Here is a 17,992-nt window from a genome sequence, read left to right on the forward strand (position 1 = left end):
TGTTGCCGGATTTGTCAGGCCTTATGATGTACAATGCAACCGACTGGATGGTTGTTGTTTGAAATGCAATACTGGGCGGTGAGCTATACACCTCCGTGATATTTACTTGACTGAAACATCATGCAAGTCATCATCATCGCTCGGTTACATGCCATGTATCAGCGATCCAGAAAGGTGCTGATATTTCTCGTTGTCATCTTTCTGGCCATCGGAATCGCCAATGTAGTGATAAGCACAGTATTGACGATGCATTTGTTAGGAGGTAAGCATTAATTATGGATGGAATTTCAAGTGCATCAGGCTCATTGACAAGTACCAGAGGAATTCGTTCTCTCCGGCACCTATCAGTGCTTGATTGGCTATACGGGAGATTCCACATTTTTGGCTCCCACGACTTGGATACTTAGCACTGTATGGGAGGTCGTTGCACTGTGTCTCGCGATCTGGATTGCTGTAAAGCACTTCCGTGAACTGCGACAACACTCAACAATTGGTATTATCGGGGACTGTTTCACGGTGTTAATGAAAACTCACGTGAGTTACTTTGCAAGGTGAGCTCATAATGTGAATGTGGTTTGCTCGTTCCGCTGAAGTTCTGTGCGTGCTAGCTTTTTGGCTATATCTTGCTTCAAGATCGGTTTATTCTCTCAGACACTCTTAGTGGTATGCCGATCTATCGCCGACCTCTACATGCGACTATGTTTCATTATTTCTATAGGACACTTCCCTGGCCACTCAGGTTTATCTTGGTCTCTCTCAGATATTCCAGGTCGTGCAGATGTTTGTACTGGGACCACGCCTGATCCTCGGTGTTCGAGAATATAACGCTGAGCTCGTGACCAATTCTGATACAGCGACCGCTATGACTTCAGTTGCTTTTCAGGAGCGCGTCCATTTGTCAACTAGCAGTAGCGTGTAGTATGGGAGATACTCGATCGATATGATTTACAATCAGCGGCCAGTCTGTAGGGAGCGGTTTTTGTTTTATTTATTTCAAGTCATGTCCTGTCTTCGATCCAGTTTCAAAACCGACTTCATCCTTATTTACTTGTGTTCTGAGCGTGGGTCTGGGCAATGTTATCGTTGTGGTACTTGATTAAGTTATTTGATGTTGCAAATATATTTGAAAGAAACAGCTTTGAATAATATCTCTACTGACACTAGCTGCCTGCCCACGCTTGCACCATGTGGCAAGCTGAAACGTACGTCTAACGACTTCACTTGAAGACAGTCGTTCTTGTGATGCTTATTTATAACATACAGATTTATTGGAATAAGCAAATCACACGTACACACTATACAACGTGAAGGGACCACGTCCGTAGGCTCGAGGCAAAGTTGTCAGACACCATCCTGTAATGATGGACACAGTTGCGTCATCACTCCGTTCCTCATCTTACCTCCATTCCACTCCAAGAACACTTAACGGGCTGAAAGGGAGTAGCAATGTCCCGATTCTCCTTTTCCTTCGGTGAGCAGGATTCAGATTGTAAAGTCGAAAAGAAAATGATAGTTGAGTTCTGTCAAATTGCAGTTGAGAACTGCTCGAGTGGCACAATAGCGGGAATAGTTGAGTATGATGGAGGCGCATGCTGCCTAATGGCAGGTTCGGCTGGGAAGAGAATATCAACGTAAGTCGACAAACTCGAGTTGCTGGAGGTATCATCGAAGCAATTATTGGGTACGATATACAAGTTCTAGAGGGAGTGAAAGCTGAATGGAAGCGAGGGAGACAGGCTCATCATATGTCAGCATGCGGGGAGTTTCAGACAGCAGTGTGGTCTATTCAACAAAGTTAGAACAGCGCCTTGTACCGCCTGGATGGCGACGACTGCCTTTGTGCAGAGAATCGCATTGTGAATACATGTGTATTAGCTTTCCAGCGGTGTTGAAATATGCACCAATGCTGGGCACGGAAGGAATTTCCTGGTGACCTGTACAGACAGTATAGTGCTAGTACGCCCGAGAGTTCGATAATTCTGCAAAGAAATTATCTGATGTACAAGGATCGGCAGAGTTCAGAGCGTCTAGCTCAGATGATAAGGTGCATGCAAAGTTAAACACAACGCATGAGGGCCCTTGCATCATACTCGACACACACAAGTGTGCAAGAGTTAGAGCAGCTGCTAGTCGTTAAATGCAAGATGAAACAGCTGATGAGCTTGAGAACGGGAGCTTGGAGGCACGACTTATGTATACGAGCGCTTGAGTAACGATCGAGTTGGTGATCGTAGCGCTGAAATATCTGACGTGCCCGAATAAAACCATCGTTATATTCGTTTCGCCTTCAGCCTGAGACAGTCGAAACAGCTGTGCAAACCGCGCGAAGCTGTTCCTCGAGGCCTCTAACTACTTAGTAACGTGAAAGGGTACATTCTCACGTTACTAAGTAGTAACATAAATGTCACTCAGGTGGTTGTAGCGCGTTTGGCTCCCAACTTGAACGACTGAAACAATAACGAAATTTTAGAATCGAGCATCCCACAATATTGTTAGGCTGAAACACTTAGTTCAATCAATCAGGTATCATCCCTCAAACATCACTTTGGTGATGTACGCTGGATTGTGGTATATCAAAGCACGACTCGGAATGCGGATCGTTATAGTGACGTCCACCAACTGTTCCCCCCGCTCGCCGCTCACTCTCATTCTCTAATAGTATGACTCTAGTCTCGAATGATCCCAGTTGGTGGCCATCAATCAATGCGAACCTTATTGGCAGCTACTTTGTAGGTTCGTGGAGAGTCAGCCACATGACGACGTTGATGACTCGATTGACCTTGGTTGCGGTTTCGCAGTTGCCGCCTCTGTTTGGGTACTGTACGATTGGGGTGAGCGAGATTATGTATGAAAAGACGACTGACATTATACTATTTCTAGCACTTATGTTCGGACAAGAGGTAGGTCGATCCATTACTGGGGCAGCTCACTCGCTTAGAAATGTGTTATAGGTCGAGCTGATCTGGGTGAGCGGATTTCCACATCAAAAGAACGACATGAAAATACAACTTGTTCATTGCAGAGGCAACGCTGGTCTCTGATGACCTTGCTCTATCTCAGTGTATGTATCTTGTGTTTCAATATTTACGCTTCGCAAGTCCATGTTTCGCTGACTATCCTAGGTGCGCTATGCTGGGATAGGATATGCTCTGTACGTTTGAATGTTTAAGCCATCGATGTTGTACTCATTACCCATCTCTAACAATTAGGATCAGTATGTTGGGTATGTCTCCTCGCATAGACTCTGTTTCTTTCTTGTGATGGGCGGCATACAGTCAGTGTTCCAACAATTTCGACAACAGATCCAGTGAGTATTCCACTGATGCCTTCAATTCTCGTTCAAACAACTGAACTACCACGCAGGGGTGAGTGACATTCTCGAACAACTCGTTGATTCAACACAACGACTCCCACAGTTGTGAGTTTGTTTCGAGCCTGTGATCTTCCGAAGCTGATAACTAATGTTGCTGGATTTGTCAGGCCTTGTCATGTATAACGTACTTGATTGGATGGGTGACGTTGTAGATGTGACACTGGACGGTGAGCTACATACCTTCGTGGTATTGACTTGACTAAAACACTATGCAAGTTATCATAATCGCTCGGTTACATGCCATGTATCAGCGATCCAGAAAGGTGCTGATATTTCTCGTCATCATCTTTCTGGCAATTAGAATCGCCAATGCAGTGATGCTCGCAATAGAGACGACACAGATTTCAGGAGGTAAGCTTTAATTAAGTATGAAACGTTTAAGTAAATCAGGCTCATTGAAAATACCAGAGGAATTCATTCTCTCCGGCACCTATCAGTGCAACATTGACCTCGCAGGAGATTCCTCATCTCTGAGTTCCACGACTTGGATACTTGGCACTGTATGGGAGGTCATTGCACTGTGCCTCGCGGTCTGGATTGCTGTAAAGCACTTCCGTGAACTACGACAGCACTCAACAAGTGGGACTATCGGCGACTGTCTTACGGTGTTGATGAAAACTCACGTTAGTTACTTTGCGAGGTGAGTTCATAATGTGAATGTGATTCTTTTGTTCCGCTGAAGTTTTGCACGTCCTAGTTTTTTGATTGTCTCTTGCTTCCAGATGGGTTCATTCTCCCCAACACTCTCAGCGGTATGCCGATCTATCACCGACCTCTACATGCGACCATGTTTCATCATTTTTATAGGACTCATATTCCCTGGGATATCGGATTTATTTTGGTCTCGCTCAGATATTCAAACTCGTGCAGCTGTTTGTGCTAGGACCACGCCTTATCCTCGGTATTCGGGAATATAACGCTGAGGTCGTGGCCAACTCTGATACATCAACCGCTATGACTTCAATTGCTTTCCAAGAGCGCGTCTATGTGTCCACTAGCAGTAGTGTATAGTGCAGGACATGCGCGATATGATTGATTTGCGATGAGTGGGCAGTGTGCAGGGAGCGGAAGATTTGTTTTTATTTATTCCAGGTTTTGTCGTGGTACTTATCTATTTAAGTTGCGAAGTAGAGAGGTCATATAAGAGCTTTTGGCGAACTGAGCTGATATCTCTCCCCAACCCTGAGGTTCAAGCACTCGAATTCAGTAGTGTTGTTAAGATTGTACCGGCTGGTTCGCTCCTGATGCCATCACTGAAAGATGGCTGTTTCCAGCAGAGGTACTCAACCACTCAAGTGGCGCCTGTAGACCCTTTCAGCATCTCCGTTCATCCTAACTGTTCCTGGGTTATGCACTGCGTACCTGCAGCAGGGCTGTGGCTCGTTGATCAGGTTACTTCATTGAGCCCAAGCGGATCCGGTCCGACTGGACTCACATTCTGTGTGCAGAGGGTTGTACGTACGGAGCAGGTCCCGAGTATGGGAGTACTACTTTGGACAGAGGAACAAATGAATGTTGGTGTTGGTGTATGGGAACACGCCGAACTGCAGGTATTAGGACTTGTCAGGGGTATTAGGAGGCGAAGTGTTGGGTAGGCTGAGATTACGAGTGAGGAGATGAGTCAATGGGATGAAAAAGTATGAGCAACGTACCTAGTGAGGCTGAGTCTTGTAAGGAGACCCGAAAAGCAATGGGAACTGATTGACCTTCTTGCACTATAGGCCCTATGGGCATGGAGCGATACGAGGTCGATAGGAATCGAAAGGAGTAACTAGAGGTCAATGTGCGCTCTGTTTCGAATGTATTCATATTTATAAAGTATGACACAACCAAAGCAACAAACTCACATCGGTTGACGAGGAAAATCTGTATTTGCCCAGGAGTTCTGCGGCAGTGGTGTAGTAGAAAGAGCGACATTTTTGCTGAGATGATTGTTTGATTGTGATGACGGTGGTACAAGAAAGGGATGCAAAAATTCAAGGTAGGCGGGTGCACGACAAGTGAGCCGGTCAACAGCAACAGAGGAATGCACTGATGATGGTGAGAGGAGAGTTTATTGAAACTCCGAGTCTCCGAGTTGCAGGTAAGTGGAACTGCTGAAATGTTGAAGTTGGATCGAGTGTGGCGAAGAACGAAATACTTGAGCAACGAGATATGTATTACGCACGGACCTTGCGCAGATCAGTTGAATGAACACATGGACGGTTGAGCTGCACAAGCCTTGCATGTGGGGTTCTTGCAGTATTGAACATGCTGTACTGCTCAAATCGTAGACAAATTGTTCAACAAGTGTTTGCACAACTTCGATTTCCATCGATATGAGTCTACTGACTACTCGGAACTTACAAATCCGTCGACCTCCGTGGAAATGGCCATGTCCGATTTTCACTGGGGGTCAACGTTCAACCAAGGAAGAAGCACAGACTAACTTATGCAGCTAGCTTGAGTCTAATAATAGTGCTCCAGGAGTGTGCTGCGGAACGCAGATGGCAGGCATCACTGCCGCATCAGAAAGGTGTGTCGTCGCCACATCTCTAAATCCCCGATCGCCCAATTGATTTTACATAGCATCCATGCGCAGAGCAGATGGCGGCAGTCCACTGTAACTACTTCTCAGGAAGTTATACGACGAGAGTGATATGGTAAGCTTTAAACTTGCTCCTTCGTCACCTAGCTCATCAACGCTTCCCAGAGTCATATTTGAAAGTTCACTGCGTCCTCGAGTTCCAACTCGATGTTTGGCACTCTTGTTTCAGCATCTGTGTCCGTCCTCCCTGAATAAGTCATCTACTTTGACCCTCGTAAGTTCCTATGACATGCACGCACGTAGATGCGGAAGGTAATATGTTCAAGACATCTTCGAGTCGGACTTCCGCTCATCACGTCCCAGATGTCCCATTCCGATTTGTACTACCTCCCACTTCTATGTACGATTGCCGTCATCGCCTCAAACATCGATCATATATCTTATGACAGGAAACTGCGTATGACGCATGTATATACTTGTGATTGCATTTTATCAGCGTGTACATGAATTGGAAGAGAGGTTGTGGGATGTTCGCTCGTGTTGTGATTTGCTAACCTTAACAGAAAATGTCCTCACAAGTACTTGGGTGTTGTGTTAGATCTATGATCATCTATGATAGTGTCATTGTGGGGCCGAACCCAGCAATTCCAAGAACACCCCAAAGATCGCACATTGCCACAATCACGAACAGTTCTCCGCTCAATCTTTTGCGGCGTTCAAACATTCCGCGCGAGTCACTGCTTTGCGATCTCATGAAGAACTTCTACCTTGATCTTGATCTCATCTGTATCCTTGGATACAGGTTGTCTTTCTACTGAATTTCATGCTGAATCACTTCGAAGTTCAATCAATCAGATATCATCCCTCACTTTGTGTAAGCGCTGGATTGTGGTATATTAAGCACGAATGCGATCGTTATATGTCCACCAAGTTTCCCCGCTCGCTCACTCCCATCCTCTAATAGTATGACTGTAGTCTCGAATGATCCCATTTGGTGGCCACTCATCAATGCGAGTATTATTTCCAGTTATTTTATAGGTTCGTGGAGATTCAGCCACATGACGAAGTTGATGACTCGATTAACCTTGGCTGCGCTTTTGCAGTTGCTGCCTTTGTCGGGGTAATGTACGATTGGGGTGAGCAAGGCGAAGTATGAAAAGGCCACTGATATCCTTATGGTATTCTCAGCGCTTACGTTTGGACAAGAAGTACGTCGATCCATTACTGGGGCAGCCAACTCACTCAGAATTGTGTTATAGGTTGAACTGATCTGGGTGAGTGGACTTCCACATCAAAAGAACGATGTGAAAATACAACCTGTTCACGGCAGAGACAACGCTGGTCCTTGATGACCTTTCTCTATCTCAGTGTATGTACCCTGTCTGTCAATATTTGTGCTTCGCAAGTCCAAGTTTTGCTGACTATCCTAGGTGCGCTATATTGGAATAGGATATGCTATGTACGTTCGGAGGTTTAAGGCATTGATGTTGCGCTCATTACTCATCTCTCATAATAAGGATGTACATCCTAGGTATGTATCCTCGCATATACTCTGTTTCTTTCATATGACGGGCGGCATACAGACAATGTTCCAACTATTTCGATGACAGATGCAGTGAGTATTCCACACTGATGTCTTGAGTCCATTCCCGTCCAAACAACTGAACTGCCATGCAGGGGTGAGTGATATTCTCGAGCAACTCGTTAATTCAACATAACGACTCCTACAGTTGTGAGTTTGTTTCAAGCCTACGATCTTCCGAAGCTGATAACTGATGTTGCTCGATGTGTCAGGCCTTATCATAAACGACGCAATTGATTGGACAGGTGACGTTGTAGATGTAATACTGGGCGGTGAGCTATACGCCTCCGTGATATTGACTTGACTGAAACATCCTGCAAGTCATCATGATCACACGGTTAAATGCCATGTATCAGCGATCCAGAAAGGTGCTGATATTTCTCGTTGTCATCTTTCTGGCCATCAGAATCGCCAACGCAGTGATCGTCATAATAATGACGATACATACTTCAGGGGGTAAGCTTTAATTATGTATGAAATATTTGAGTGCATCAGGCTCATTGACAAATATCAGAGGAATACATTCTCTTCGGCACCTATCAGTGCATCATTGACGAGACGGGAGATTCCTTAATTTTAAGTTCAACGACTTGGATACTTGGCACAGTATGGGAGGTCCTTGCACTGTGCCTCGCGGTCTGGATTGCCATAAAGCACTTCCGTGAACTACGACAACACTCAGCAGGTAGTATTATGGGGGACTGTTTCACAGTGTTGATGCAAACTCACATTAGCTACTTTGCAAGGTGAGCTCATAATGTGAATGTGGTTATCTGGTTCCGCTCAAGTTTTGCACGTGCTAGTTTTGTGGTTCTCTCTTGCTTCCGGATCGGTTTCTTCTCTCCAACGCTCTCAGCGGTATGTCGATCTGTCACGGACCTCTACATGCGACCATGATTCATCATTTCTATAGGACATATATTCCATGGACACTCAGATTTATTTTGGTCTTGGTCAGATTTTTGCGATCGTGCAGATGTTTGTGCTGGGACCACGCCTGATCCTCAGTGTTCGAGAATATAACGCTGAGCTCGTGGCCAACTCTGATACAGCAACAGCTATGACTTCAATTGCTTTTCAGGAGAACGTCCATGTGTCAACCAGCAGTAGTGTGTAGCGCAAGAGATGCTCGATATGGTTGATTTGCCACGATAGGCGGGTAGTACTATGCACGGAGCAGGAGAATTTGTTTTTATTTATTCCAGGTTTTGTCGTGGTACATATTTATGTCAGTTGCGAAATACATATAGGTCATAGAAGAGGTTTTGGCGAACCATGAGTAGAGATCTCTCCCCGACGCTGAGGTTCACGCACTCGATCTCAGTAGTGCTGTCAAGATCGTCCCGGCTGGTGGAAGTCTGATCGTTCCTGATGCCATCGCTGAAAGATGGCTGTTTCCAAAACCTCAGAGAAGTACTCGACCACTGCAGTGGCGCCTGTCGACCCTTTCAGCACCCTTGTGCATCCCAGCTGCTCCTATGCACAGAGTACCTCTAGCAGGACCGTAGCTCGTTGATCGGGTTCCCAAGCGAATCCAGTCACGGTACTGCAGGGGCCATCGACCGCATTCGAATTGGGATAATGAGGGCGAATAGAGAGAAACGTGCGAACGTAGATGGTGTGACTGAACCTATTATATTCGTTTCGCGAGATAGTGTACACTGGCCAAACTGCGTGAGTGAGTCCATAATGGCGGAGTTCGAAAGCAAGCAGAAACGACGCCAAGGAGGAAGATACTACTAGATAGTCCCACGAGTTCGCGCGTCCCTAGAGTTCGCGCATTGGCTTTAGCACACGCAATTCTGCACGAAATCCTTATATATGTTATACATAGGTTTCTCCCAACATCATACACATGGCCATGTATTTTTTTTGGCAAAAAATGAAGCGGATCTCGTGCCATGGTCGAGTTATGGGTGTTCGAGGCTCGTTTTGTGCATAAATGACTCCCTCGAAAGGTCAGATCACCACGGAAAAATCTGGGATGTGATATGATGGTTCTACATGATTATAGAATGCTAAAATAAATTTCTCCGTGGCCACATGCTTGTCAGAATTATCCTCTGTGAATGAAATACGACCTAGACGTGACAATCTATCCAAAGCGTTACAATGAGACTGCATGCATCTAAACTCCGCTGTGCCGAAATGCGGCACAAAAACACCAATGTCAAATTGAAGTCCATGCTCCGAGTCAGTGCTCACCTAAACAGCTGCATGGTCAAGTCCAAACAGCTGCGCCAGGCCCAAGAAGAAAAAATCCAGAAGGCCTGTGCAAAGCTCAGGAACTGATCAGCAAGCTGGGAACACACCAAACATCAGAAGAACAGCAACTTATTATGATGTCCCCGAGAGCACTCTTTGTGGCCGTTTTCGTGGTGCTCACAAGCCTCCTGCTGTACACAAGCTCATTATTCAAGTGCACGCTAGTATACACAATTCCCACTACGTAAGTAGTGAGTTTTTCCATGCCATGGCCGTTTGGACCTCATCTCAATTTTTTTGGTGAAAAATCGATTCCGGCCCTAAACACATCTGTTTGTGGTGTTTGATTCACATGATTTTGAACTTGTTTGTGTACATCCATCTGATTTGTCAGTTGTTGACTACACATTATGTTTCCTCATAAAGTCCTTGGATCTTTCGCCGACATTCCTGCTGTTATTCGCATCGATGATGTGAGTTTTGATTCAACTGTATCATTGTCTTTTCTGCATGATCGCAATGTTCCGTGTTCCATCATCAATCATGATGGAGTCGCAGTGGAATCTGCTTTTGGGCCTGTGCGTGTTCCTACTGTCGATGGTTGGTACAATTCTCGACAGACATTTCGATCTGGCTATTTGAATGGGTGCGACGTCAAGTTGGGCTGTGATTGGCTTGCATTTGTGAATGCAAAGTCTGATGGCATACGATTCCTTCGACCTTCGGATTTAGACGTTGCCCGGCTTCCTGATGGTCATAGTTGGAATCTTTGGTCTTGAGGTACATATATTTGTATAGATTATTTTCATATGTTTGATGATTGTATCTAGATAATCTTTCACCCTCTTCGTCTGTTATCTCTGATAAAGAAGAAGATTTAACTACCCAAGCGGGTTTATGTTTAGCTGCCCAAGCGGGTTCTTCTACTGCAACCCAAGCGGGTTCTTCTACTATAACCCAAGCAGGTTCATCTCTCGCATCTTCACCTATACCTTCGCGAAATGAACATGTTGTCGATAATTTTTTCGGTGGTTATGAAAGCTTGTCGAGATCAAGCCTGAGTGAATTGGCAGTTGCACATGGCCTTAAAGTGAATCCTAATGTATCTATGGAGGATTTGCGTCAGGCTATATCTCGTCATGTTGGCACAGGATGTTGTGGTTCTCATGTATTGCAACATTTTGAGGGCTGCGAATCGATCTGTCAAGGGCTTGACATGTCTTGCGGTGGTGAGGATACCGTGCTTTCTGCGAGGATAGCGCTTTTGACTGCTATATTGACAACTACGAAATGACGTCCTCTTGAACGGCTGTTGAAAGCAAATGGTGTCAGTTTTGTCATCGGTTCGAAAACAGGGCAACTTTGTCGTACGCTGAGAAAGCATATCAAGTCACTATGAAAGCAAAGTCAAAATCTATTAATTCTAATGATCGTGAAGACCATCGTCGATGGGTTTGTTGTGAATGGCCTCAGATTCCATCGTCGGATTTGAAGCATCGTTTGGTGCAGATGTTTAGGGATGAGACTTCTTCTGAACATCTGGCTATGTTTACATGCACGTCTTGTGCTGAAAGTGTTTTGTGTTCGGAACGTACATTAGTATCTCTGGATGATTTTGATTCGTCTCTGTTGTGCAGACCAGACCGACAAGATGATCAGCATATGTCAGGTGATTATTTTGACGGAGATTGTCCCCTACCTCGAATTCCATTTGCAGAATCGAATGATGTGCTTAGTGAATTGATGCTCGATTCGTCCGGAGTAAAAACATGCAGCGATGGTGAGTATCAGCTGTCTCTCTGCAGTGTATGCCACAAAAAACTTGTGAAGGGAAAATGACCGGCTCTTAGCCTCGCAAACCACACTTTTTTAGGAGACGTACCTAACGAATTGAAGGATTTGATGGTCGTTGAGGAAGCCATGATTGCTCGTTGTCATGCGAAGTGCTGGATCATTCAGCTTAAGGAAGAAAACCAGAACCTGCAATTGTCAACTAATCAACGAGGAATTAAAGGACACATAATCATCTATCCTCAGTGCCCGGAAGGTATTGCCGCCATCTTGCCTCCAACAGTTGATGACATTGTCACTCCAATCTGCGTCATTTTTGTAGGTTCATGTCCACCATCTCGAGAATGGCTTCAAGAAAAAGCCAAACCTTTGATAGTGCGAAGAGAAAAAGTGCGTGCTGCATTAGTTTGGCTGAAGAAACACAACTGATTGTACAAGGACATTACCATTGATCACACTATACTGGATTTGATGGAAGAGGAGACATTGATGCCCTTTCATGTCAATCATATTCTTCCTGATGATGTGTGAGAATCCTTGACTTCAAGATACGATGCAGACGAAGTGATGCAATTGGAAGACTCACTTGATTCGGAGTCGCATTCAGTCGAACCTCAGTCTAATTTTGAGAGTGTGGTGGTTACTGATGTCGATGGTCATGCCTCTGCGAATGAGTTATGAGCTGTGGCAGTACGTCATATAAAGAACAAGGGTGGTGGATATGTCCAAATCCCCCATGATCCTTTTAGAATGTGTCATAGTCAATCAAGCCGGGGAGCTTTGTAAGAATTAGGTTTTGAAGTTTCAACTACTACAGTACTACCACTGTACCCACAACTTGAACTCCCCTCGTCACACACGACGACGACGTGACCTTCGTCCACCTGTCAACAAATCCAGCGAGGACTACCCAACAACAGATAAAATCTACAGCAGGCGTGGTGTCCGAAGACCTCACCAGCACCTGCAGCAAAGCCAAAACCAACTCCACGGGCAGTCCCAAAACGGATCCATGTGCTTCCTCCCCAAAAGTCCAGTGTCATCTGACTCGGACAGGCATGCCATTGAGCTCGAAACTGCCAAGAACGAAGCTGCGGCTATACTTGCAGGGATGGCAGACAGTGGAACAGTTAATGGGGAGAACGAGAACTTATTCACGAACCTTGATGACTTGGCACTCGGCGAGCCTGAGATTGAGCAGCAACTGGAGCCTGAGGATGAAGATAGTGAGGTAGAAGATGACGACGATGCTGGTAGGTGCAACCCGCCACCATGATTGCTTGAATTCCACTGATAGCATGTGTCAATATCAGTATTGGAGACCGAGGGAAATGTTGAGGATGGGGACGACAGTTTCGACATTAGTCTTCTGGTTCCAATCGAGGGTGTCGTCGACACTATGGTCATTAGCTCCAACACCTCATGGGGGTATTTCTGCCTTCAGCTCGCCAATGCAATGCTTACCCCGTTGGAGTCACTGAATATTGCATACAAGTTCTCAACAGATGCGAAGGCTGACCCACCTCGTGCACTCAGCATGGCGAAGCACCTCTTAGTGCTCATCCAGGGCGCAGGAACTATTCTATGCGACGAGCAGAGGGTTCGCCGTCTGAAGAAGCCATTCATGGTGATTATTGTGGATAGATCTGAAAATTCGAAGGCGGATGAAGTTGCCAAAGGCAAAGCAGGACTCGGAAAAGGAAAGGTAATTACTTCCATGAATCAAAGCCGCGAAGCTTGACCAGTTTTCTTGTAACAACGGATAACTCGCTGGATTGTGCGCTTGCTGGCGCCAGTGTATGCTGTGATCTCCGAGATCTCGAGCAGTGGAAACATTCGGACAATGGCCCTCGCAAGATGTTCAGAAAACTTTCGCATGCTGGCGTGTTTGAAGAGTGTTTTCGGTGTTGGGAACTTGAAGATGATGTTGCTTGATAAGCTAAGCAAGTACTAAGACTATGACACATTCTAAAAGTATTGAAATAGCTTGATACAAACTATTAGCACCTCCTGCATGCTTCACTGAGTACTTAGAAACTCGCTGGTAGCTCACACATGCTGCCCTTCGCTCACAACAATTCACAAAAGGGTTGGGGGGGGTCAACTGGCGACTTGGTTCGAACTTCGTCAAATCATCCCGTTTTTGTTGCACGCACCTTGGCCTTGGTTCCCTGACCAACTTTGTATCTTACAGCTTAGCGATATCTCTTCTTATTGTCGAGAAACAAATCAAAAGTTATTGCTGTATTTTTTGGTGTGGCGTGCACTTTTTTTTGGAAATACCGGTGGTGCCAATACTTTTGCAAACAGCAATAACATTCTCCTACCACATGCAATTTTGAAACAACCCCTTCGAACTTGATTTCTTTCGCGTTCACATTAATTACCTCGCCACCAAAAATGGTATGTATCCGCTTCTTCCGTTTTATTAACTGACGTGCTATTGCGAAACACAGGCATAGTCTTGCCTTCACTCACCACCCTCTACATGCACAAAGCCTTCCTTCCATCTGACCATCACTCATCCTACCAATTCATCTAGGTATGATTGTGTTTGGCTCAATCGTTTCAATATTCTGACACTTATACCGCTAGTCTTCAATCGGAACGAAACCATTGATCGATCAATCGATCACGTCTGGCCCAGGGAGAATTTTGAACATTGTGCTTCGTTCTTGCCTCACGAACCCGCGATTCTGCAACTGCCAGCAGGAGCTCATTGGCTCTCTTGTCCTTCTGCAGGCGACATTCTCCGAGTCGGTTCAGTGATAATGGACACGAGGACATGACAATCTTGGGAATGAGTGCCCCAGTGACAGGCTTTACACCTCTTACAAGTAAATGCGCCTTCGCAGTGTGCAGGAGTATGGACAGCTGATCGAATGCAAGATGAGATACCCGATCACTTGTGTTGGCGCTGGCGAGCTTTGGCCGATATTTTCAAGATACGGCTATGCAACGATCGAGCGGGTTCCCTGAGATGATGTTCTGGAACTAAAGTCGGAGTTCAAAGTCAGCGGTATCATTCCTGCCAAAGACACTCCTTCCATCACCACGACGCTGCTCGACATGGCACACGCAAGAGTAGCATCTAATTATAAGGAGAGCATTTCTCGGTATGTCTTCCCCTTACTACTACCCACTTACTACTATTCATTTTCAAGGCCTTTCTCACCGAGTTGAGCGCACTTTCAACCAATTTGGAACATTCACTTGCTCCTTCGTCACCTAGCTTATCAACGCTTCCCAGAGCCACATTTGAAAGTTCACTGCGTCCTCGAATTCTAACTCGATGTTCGGCACTTCTGTTTCAGCATCTATGTTCGTCTTCTCTGAGCCGGTCATCCACTTTAGCCCTCGCAAGCTCCTGTGACATGCACGTGGATGCTGAAGGTGGTCTGTTCAAGATGTCTGACTTCTGTTCATCGCGTCCTAGACTCCCCATTCTGATTTATACCACCTCCCACTTCTTTCAATTCGTACGACTGCCCTCATCGCCCCACCTGTCGATCATATCCTATGACAGGAAGCTGGATATGACACTTGTGGTCGCATTTTATCAGGGCGCACATGAATTAGAAGAAAGGTTGTGGATTTTCGCTCGTGTTGTGACTAAGCATCGGCATCGAGTGAGTAGAGCGAATTTCAAACATTGCTAAGAAAACGTCTTCACAAGTGCTTGGGCGTTGTTCAAACCTGTGTTAGATCTACGATCTTCTATGGTAGTGTCGTTATTGGGCCGAACCTGGCAATGCCAAGAACGCCCTAAATATCGCACTACATAGCACGTTGCCAAAATCACAAATTGTTCTCCAATCGATCTTCTACAGCATTCAAATATTCCGTGTGAGTCACTGCTTTGCGATTTCACCTACAGCATTTAACTTGATCTCATCGGTTACCCTGGATACGCATTGTCTTTCTACAGGAATTCAGGCCGAGGCACTTACTTCGATGAATCAGATGTCATCCCTCAAATTCAAATCTCACTTTGGTGATGTAAGCGCTGGATTGTAGTATATCAAGTACGAATGCGATCGTTATACGTCCACCAAGTTTCCCGCTCGCTCACTCTCATCCTCTAATAGTATGACTCTGGTCTCGAATGATTCCAGTTGGTGGCCATTCATCAATGGGAAATTTATTTTCAGCTATTTTATCGGTTCGTGGAGAGTCAGACGCATGATGATGGTGATAATTTGATTCACCTTGACTCCAATTTCGCAGTTGCTGCCTCTGTTGGGCTAATGTACGATTGGGGTGAGCAAAACTGAGTATAAAAGAACCACTGATATCCTTGATGTATTCTCAGCGCTTACGTTTGGACAAGAGGTACGTCAGTCCCGATTACTGGGGCAGTCCACTTGCTTAGAATTGTGTTATAGGTTGAATTGATCTGGGTGAGCGGACTCCCACGTCAAAAAAACGACGTGAAGATACAACTTCTTCACGGCAGAGGCAGCGGTGGTCCCTGATGACCTTTCTCTATCTCAGTGTATGTACCTTGGGTTGCAATATTTACGCTTAGCAAGTCCACATTTTGCTGACTTCAAATATCCTAGGTGCGATATGCTGGAATAGGATATGTTGTGTACGTTTGGATGTTTAAGCCATTGATTTTGCGCTCATCCCCATCTCTCACAATCAGGATGTACATGTTGGGCATGTATCCTCGCACACACTCTGTTTCTTTCTTGTGACGGGCGGCATACAGTCAATGTTCCGACAATTTCGACGACGGATACAGTGAGTTTTACACATTGATACCTTCCATTCCCGTCCAAACTGAACCACCATGCAGGGGTGAGTGAGATTTTTGAACAACTTGTTGGTTCAACATAACGACTCCCACAGTTGTGAGTTTGTTTCGAGCCTCCGAAGCTGATAACTAATGTTGCTGGATTTGACAGGCCTTATCGTGTATAACGCATGTAGTTGGATGAGTGACATTGTAAATGCAATACTGGGCGGTGAGCTATGCACCTCCGTGATATTAACGTGACTGAAGCATCATGCAAGTCATCATGATCGCTCGATTATATGCCATGTATCAGCGATCCAGAAAGATGCTGATATTTCTCATTGTCATCTTTCTGGCCATCAGAATCGCCAACGCAGTGATGTCCGCGATAATAACGATGCAGACTTTAGGGGGTAAGCTTCAATCATGTATAAAATGTCTAAGGCCATCGGGCTTATCGACCACTGTCAGAGGAATTGGTTCTCTCCGGCATCCATCAGTGCTTGAATGTCTATGCGGGAAATACCCAACTTATGGTTTCCATGACTTGGATGCTTGACACTGTATGGGAGGTCCTTGCGCTGTGTCTTGCAGTCTGGATTGCTGTAAAGCACTTCCATGAACTACGACAACACTCAACAACAGGTATTATTAGGGACTGTTTCACAGTGTTAATGCAAACTCACGTTAGTTACTTTGCAAGGTGAGCTCATGGTGTAAATGTCTTGTTCTGCTGACGTTTTGCACGTGCTAGTTTTTTGGCTATCTCTTGCTTCCAGATTGGTTTCTTTTCTCCAACGCTCTCAGCGGTATGTCGAGCTGTCACCGACCTCTACATGCGACCATGATTCATAATTTCTATAGGACCAATACTCCCTGGATACTCAGATTTATCTTGGTGTCCGTAAAATATTCCAGATCGTGGAGTTGTTTGTGCTGGGACCACGCCTGATCCTCGGTGTTCGAGAATACCATGCTGAGCTCGTGGCCAACTACGACACAGCAATCGCCATGACTTATCAGGAACGCGTCCATGTGTCAACTAGCAGTAGTGTGTAGTGCAGGAGATGCTCGCTATGATTGATTTGCGATGGGCGGGTAGTATGCAGGGAGCGGGAGAATTTGTTTTTATTTATTCCAGCTTTGTTGTGGTACTTATTTATGTAACTTGCGAAGTAGATATAGGTCATACAAGAGCTTTTAGCGAACTACTAGTAGAGATCTCTGCCCGACGCTGAGGTTCACGCACTCGATCTCAGTACTGTCAAGATCGCAGCGGGTGGTGGAAGCTTGTTCGCTCTTGATGCCATCGCTAGAAGATGAGTGATTCCAGGCCCTCAGAGAATTACTTCATCACTCAAGTGACGCCTGTAGACCCTTTTTGCGAAAGGCAGGTAGTGTGCATGGAGCAGGAGAATTGGTTTTCATTTATTCAAGGTTTTGTCATGGTACTTATTTATGTAAGTCGCGAAGTATATATAAGTCATACAAGAGCTTTTGGCGAACCATGAGCAGGGATCTCTCCCTGATGCTGAGGTTCACGTACTCGATCTCAGTAGTGCGTATCGGCTGGTGGAAGTCTTTTCGTTCCCGATGCCATCGCTGAAAGACGACACGGTCAGGATGGCTAACCAGACACTGGTCCAGAACAAAGTATAAGATCTCTACCCCATCGGTCATGTCAGAGATACTCTTACCGTGACCTGTTGGGTATTCAGTAAGTCGTGTGCTGCATCAGTAAAATACCACGGTTCTTAATTTAACTTATTATGA

General features: G+C 45.5%; 7 protein-coding genes across 7 annotated transcripts; all 7 read left to right on the forward strand.

Moving 5' to 3' along the window:
• Nucleotides 1-120: 120 nt before the first annotated feature.
• Nucleotides 121-919, forward strand: DFJ58DRAFT_747580 (uncharacterized protein; the record flags this gene model as incomplete). Its single annotated transcript, XM_041387534.1, has 4 exons — nt 121-262; nt 320-551; nt 609-663; nt 719-919. 4 exons carry the CDS (start codon nt 121-123, stop codon nt 917-919), a joined length of 630 nt encoding a protein of 209 aa, XP_041240868.1.
• Nucleotides 920-2,660: 1,741 nt separating this feature from the next.
• Nucleotides 2,661-4,384, forward strand: DFJ58DRAFT_731105 (uncharacterized protein; the record flags this gene model as incomplete). Its single annotated transcript, XM_041385990.1, has 12 exons — nt 2,661-2,729; nt 2,799-2,820; nt 2,881-2,900; nt 2,952-2,966; nt 3,023-3,061; nt 3,123-3,151; nt 3,210-3,223; nt 3,481-3,540; nt 3,590-3,724; nt 3,782-4,013; nt 4,071-4,125; nt 4,181-4,384. 12 exons carry the CDS (start codon nt 2,661-2,663, stop codon nt 4,382-4,384), a joined length of 894 nt encoding a protein of 297 aa, XP_041240869.1.
• Nucleotides 4,385-6,673: 2,289 nt separating this feature from the next.
• Nucleotides 6,674-8,805, forward strand: DFJ58DRAFT_515941 (uncharacterized protein). The gene is made up of 14 exons (XM_041380781.1): nt 6,674-6,938; nt 7,004-7,036; nt 7,089-7,108; nt 7,160-7,174; nt 7,231-7,269; nt 7,331-7,359; nt 7,418-7,431; nt 7,484-7,519; nt 7,695-7,754; nt 7,804-7,938; nt 7,997-8,228; nt 8,286-8,340; nt 8,396-8,744; nt 8,797-8,805. Exons 1-13 carry the CDS (start codon nt 6,866-6,868, stop codon nt 8,597-8,599), a joined length of 945 nt encoding a protein of 314 aa, XP_041240870.1. The 5' UTR covers nt 6,674-6,865; the 3' UTR covers nt 8,600-8,744; nt 8,797-8,805.
• A 1,292-nt stretch (nt 8,806-10,097) lies between these two features.
• On the forward strand, nt 10,098-10,981 carry DFJ58DRAFT_731106 (uncharacterized protein; the record flags this gene model as incomplete). The annotated part of the gene is made up of 2 exons (XM_041385991.1): nt 10,098-10,446; nt 10,518-10,981. The coding sequence occupies 2 exons, from the start codon at nt 10,098-10,100 to the stop codon at nt 10,979-10,981; spliced, it is 813 nt and encodes a 270-aa protein (XP_041240871.1).
• A 626-nt stretch (nt 10,982-11,607) lies between these two features.
• Nucleotides 11,608-12,264, forward strand: DFJ58DRAFT_717590 (uncharacterized protein; the record flags this gene model as incomplete). The annotated part of the gene is made up of 4 exons (XM_041384374.1): nt 11,608-11,868; nt 11,917-12,005; nt 12,027-12,133; nt 12,161-12,264. 4 exons carry the CDS (start codon nt 11,608-11,610, stop codon nt 12,262-12,264), a joined length of 561 nt encoding a protein of 186 aa, XP_041240872.1.
• DFJ58DRAFT_802049 (uncharacterized protein) lies at nt 12,237-13,682 on the forward strand. Its single transcript, XM_041390913.1, has 3 exons — nt 12,237-12,731; nt 12,792-13,433; nt 13,635-13,682. The coding sequence occupies exons 1-2, from the start codon at nt 12,590-12,592 to the stop codon at nt 13,217-13,219; spliced, it is 570 nt and encodes a 189-aa protein (XP_041240873.1). The 5' UTR covers nt 12,237-12,589; the 3' UTR covers nt 13,220-13,433; nt 13,635-13,682.
• Nucleotides 13,683-15,502: 1,820 nt separating this feature from the next.
• DFJ58DRAFT_515981 (uncharacterized protein) lies at nt 15,503-17,405 on the forward strand. Its single transcript, XM_041380782.1, has 13 exons — nt 15,503; nt 15,567-15,640; nt 15,706-15,810; nt 15,864-15,878; nt 15,935-15,973; nt 16,041-16,069; nt 16,127-16,140; nt 16,193-16,228; nt 16,389-16,448; nt 16,498-16,632; nt 16,691-16,922; nt 16,974-17,028; nt 17,084-17,405. The coding sequence occupies exons 5-13, from the start codon at nt 15,953-15,955 to the stop codon at nt 17,276-17,278; spliced, it is 777 nt and encodes a 258-aa protein (XP_041240874.1). The 5' UTR covers nt 15,503; nt 15,567-15,640; nt 15,706-15,810; nt 15,864-15,878; nt 15,935-15,952; the 3' UTR covers nt 17,279-17,405.
• Nucleotides 17,406-17,992: the final 587 nt, after the last annotated feature.

The sequence above is a fragment of the Suillus subalutaceus genome (genome assembly GCF_016647625.1).
Source record: "Suillus subalutaceus strain FC151 chromosome Unknown DFJ58scaffold_99, whole genome shotgun sequence".
Lineage (NCBI taxonomy): Eukaryota > Fungi > Basidiomycota > Agaricomycetes > Boletales > Suillaceae > Suillus > Suillus subalutaceus.